At 36.7% G+C, this 4,114-nt stretch overlaps 1 protein-coding gene across 1 annotated transcript in view; it reads left to right on the top strand.

Annotated features, from left to right (window-relative positions):
* Positions 1 to 604: 604 nt before the first annotated feature.
* LOC101242552 (E3 ubiquitin-protein ligase XIAP) overlaps positions 605 to 4,114 on the top strand; it is a gene marked incomplete at its 5' end in the record, with an annotated part of 5,821 nt that continues 2,311 nt past the window's right edge. Inside the window, 12 exons of the mRNA XM_026839132.1 lie at positions 605 to 697; positions 1,114 to 1,614; positions 1,688 to 1,839; positions 1,896 to 1,948; positions 2,003 to 2,179; positions 3,010 to 3,122; positions 3,180 to 3,256; positions 3,313 to 3,388; positions 3,444 to 3,508; positions 3,656 to 3,738; positions 3,793 to 3,978; positions 4,059 to 4,109. Of these exons, the coding sequence (XP_026694933.1) occupies positions 605 to 697; positions 1,114 to 1,614; positions 1,688 to 1,839; positions 1,896 to 1,948; positions 2,003 to 2,179; positions 3,010 to 3,122; positions 3,180 to 3,256; positions 3,313 to 3,388; positions 3,444 to 3,508; positions 3,656 to 3,738; positions 3,793 to 3,978; positions 4,059 to 4,109 (1,627 nt within the window). The remainder of the gene's footprint in view (positions 698 to 1,113; positions 1,615 to 1,687; positions 1,840 to 1,895; positions 1,949 to 2,002; positions 2,180 to 3,009; positions 3,123 to 3,179; positions 3,257 to 3,312; positions 3,389 to 3,443; positions 3,509 to 3,655; positions 3,739 to 3,792; positions 3,979 to 4,058; positions 4,110 to 4,114) is intronic.

The following is a 4,114-nucleotide window of genomic DNA, read 5'->3' as shown; positions in this document are numbered from 1 at the left end:
GTGGTCACTAATGGGTTGTCCAAATTATCAGCCATACATAAAAAAAATGATGAAATCCAAAAAAAAATAATCACCCACAAAGTAACATACATGATAACTCGTAAGCTGGCGCGAGGTGTATGAACACCCGTGTTATAACGACTCGTTTTCCGGCCACGCGAGGAAAAAGTAAGTTACATTCATTCATTCATAATTATAGAGGGCGCCATGAATGAAGGCAAATAGAGGTGTGCGCGCTGGGAGTTTTTCCCAGTGTAAGGTTTAGGAGGTTGAGGTGAGGTGGTGTGGAACTTTATTAAAGGGTTCATCAGGGAATGAAGATATTTAGAAAAAGCTTGAAAGAATAAAAAATAGAATAAGGACAAGTTGTCTTAGGTTTGGCTTCTGTAAAGAGGAGAGTTGGTAAAGAATAACAGAGTTACTAGAATTAGTTAATGTTATTTTTGAGGATTCCCCGGAATGAAAAAAAAAATACCAAGATTTTGAGATTTTGTATTTATAATTTTTATTGCTGTGAGTCATGATTATTTTTTAATAAAAATTAAATCATTTTGACATTATTCCAATCCAGGAGACTAACTGTATTACTGAAATATATAAACAGATAAAAGGAGAAAAGTTGACACTAATAATGACGACTGGCATTTAAGTAACAATGTGAGTTCGAGCACACCTGATGAAGACCAAGGGAACGAAGGTAAATAAATATGGTAAAATGTAAAAATTAACAACGTGTTAACTACTGTACCGGTGTCGAGTAAAATGTGGTCCGACCTTCTGCGCATGCGTAGTGGCATTGGCTTGCATGCCCCCTGACCAAATTTAAGCAATAACAGGAAAGAATTAAGTTTTGATGTGGTATTAGTAGAATAAAGGAACCTAATGTCCTAGGATATTTTGCATTAAAATTCTTATTTGCAAAATAGACTTTTTTATTTAGCTTTCTTGTTGCAACATATAACAATAACATAGATATCATAGCATGTGTAGTTGCTAAGATATTTAGGGGTTAGCAAAGTTGGGGCCCATTTGGTGTCTGTGAGTGTCCTGTTCGAATTACGCTACAGTTATATTTGGTTTGCTTATCAATTTTGATTCCTAATCAATTGACAGAAGAGCCAGGAAGCATAAAAGAAGCAATTCTAAAGAAGTTATGTGGAACTACAGTTCTACATGAAGAATATGTGACGTTTGGGCTTTCAAAGCACTACGACAAAGTTAAAACGTTGATTGAATGTTTGCATTATGTTGATGGTGCATTAGTGGGGCAGGGGGATGATTATATAGCGTCCCATGATGCAGCGTTGAATGAAATATTTAAAGACGCGCGGGGGGTGTTGAAAAGCTTTGAAAAGCCGCCAAAAGTGGATCAAATGTTGGTTGCAGTTTATGGTGTAAGTTGCATGAAGTATGAAGACTTCAAGCATTGGTTGAAAAGTATTCGAGGAAAACAACACATCGTATCGGAAGCTCTTCATACAGCGTGCTTCCTTCTTAACCCAGAGTATGACGGGTTTTCAGCTACATTTTCACGTCTCCCTAATTCTGCATGGAGAGACATGATGATCAAGAAAAGAGAATTGATGAAACAATTTCTCTCTTATTTGTTGCCACGTACGTAATGCATTTGTGTAATGAACATATTATTATCTTCTTGTAGGTTTTAATTGTTTTATTTCTTTATCAGTTGAATCAAAATCACCGGTAAAATTTTATGAATTCATTCGCCAACTTTCTATTGAGTTGGGTGCATCAGATATTGAAGATAAAGCCAATAAAAGATTGGCCAACCAAATCACTACAAAGGAGGAACAAGGAAAACTACATTGCTTGCAACAGGTAGTTATTGTTAAAAATAACGTATTCAAATATTTAACAACAAGTTTGTTTTGCAGACAACATATTACAAAGACTCAGATATTGAACATAACGGCCCCATTTACGACAGGTACTTATAAATAATATGATTTTAAAATCCATGTTAATTATGACAACACAACAGACCCCGGGACCCCCCCGGACAACGCAGCGTTTACATTCCACCGGGTGATGCTGCGATGGAATCTTACAGACTGAGCACGTTCATGAAATATCCACAAGATACTCCAGTAAACCCACGACATCTGGCAGCTGCTGGCTTCCATTATACTGGTTACAAGGACAGGGTCAAGTGCTTCTGGTAAATTAATATAATGACACTATTAACAACATAAACAAAGTTAGATTTCTGAAGCAAAAGCTGCAATATCCAACAATGTACTTTTTAATACAAGGTATTGAAATTAAAGACTGGTTATAATAAATGCTTGTTTAAAGTAAAGATATTTACACCACAAGTAAAAGTAGGTGAATCAACAACGTTATTTACGAACATGTAACCGGAATATTGTTTCACTGCAGGGGATTTTTTAATTCCTTTTGGGGATGTACCTTATGAAATAAAACATGGAAAACCCCAAAGTAGAAACTTTTTAGTTTATCGCAAAATTGTTTTTAGCATCCTCCATGCAGCCATGTATCTTTGGCGGCAAGATTGAAATGTCAATATTTTACTTTCAACCGCCGTTAACTTTATGAAAAGTTTCAACCGTCGTTGTGCTTCATGTTGTTTGAACAGTCGAGTCGCTTCGCTTTATTTCAGTTGAATTCAAAACTAGTCTATTGTTGAAAAAACAAATATGCCTCGTCAAATAGCCTAGTCTTTTGTTCGCTACTCGCTCCAAAAACCTTTGTTCTGGGGGAATACGTTCGTTCAATTTGTGACTCTTTGTTAATCAACCTTTAGTAAACGTTACGCTTGGTTTATTGCCAATGGTTTAAAGCTATGGGTTTGTGAATCATCACAAATACTTTATTGCATCACTATGGTGAAACTTTGTAGTTTTAAAACACTTCATCATATTATAAGATATTCAGATCATAGTTAACAAAGAATATCGTATTTTTCACACTTAATAATATTCACAAGGCACATAGTAGTATAATTTGTACAACACTGTATTTTAACAGTTGCGGACTTTGCGTTGAAAGCTGGTGTGTTGGTGATGATGTTAAGTCTCCGCGTTGGCACAGAAGTAATTGTGAGTTCATACTTGGACAAGATTGTGGAAATCAACCGATTGGTAAAATATTTCTTATTAATTATCATTAGCTGCATAGATCACATGGTTTGGTTACAGGTGGTTTGTTCGGCAACTTTATGCGACCATCTGGTTCAACTGGGGCAGGGGGGGATTTATTCCGAGACTTTGGCAGGGTATGTCACTTGGTATTGAAGCTTATTTATCATTTTAACATAACCTTCACTTGTAGCAGGGCTCACAAAATATCTCGGTGCAACAAACGGCGCGTCCTGTGCCTGCTGGTATGATAATGAAGAGTGGGCCAAGTGAGTTTAGATTTACTTTTGTGATTCTTACCTTTCTAACATTATATTCCACCAGACCAAAGTACGCCGATGCAAACAGCACGTGTTGTTGAACCAACAAAACCAGCGTCGCAATACCAGGTTTTATACATACTTTGGTATATAATACCACGTTTTATACATACTTTGGTATATAATACCAGGTTTTATACATACTTTGGTATATAATACCACGTTTTATACATACTTTGGTACATCAGCCTAATAATTAATGCAACATTCCCACAGAGAGTTGAGCTAGCCACCATAGCTTCTCCATATCATGAAAAACTTGTTAGAAGTCTTGATTTACGCAAAGAATCCGACAGATTGTGAGTTTCACTTCAAAGTTACTGTGACTTTAAACTTTCAATCATTTTTTCCAGTAAAACTTACGAGAACTGGCCTGCACAGAATCGAACAGTGTACGCGAGTGATTTGGCTCGTTCGGGCTTTTTTTACCTCGGTAATTTGGATCGAGTCCAGTGTTTCTCATGTGGAGGAGTGTTGCGCAACTGGAATTATGGGGATAATATTACAGCTGAACACAGGAGACACTTCCCTCATTGCAGGTTTGTTGTTAATCCATGAATATGGATGATGACACTTAACCCAGCAATCAATAAAATGAATTGACAAATTGTTGTAACAGGATGGTGCAAGGAACAGAAAACAAGGAACGTAGCATCAGCTGTTCCCCCCCCACAA

The sequence above is a fragment of the Ciona intestinalis genome, unplaced genomic scaffold, assembly GCF_000224145.3.
Source record: "Ciona intestinalis unplaced genomic scaffold, KH HT000158.2, whole genome shotgun sequence".
NCBI lineage: Eukaryota > Metazoa > Chordata > Ascidiacea > Phlebobranchia > Cionidae > Ciona > Ciona intestinalis.
This window is presented reverse-complemented; position numbering and strand designations above follow the sequence as displayed.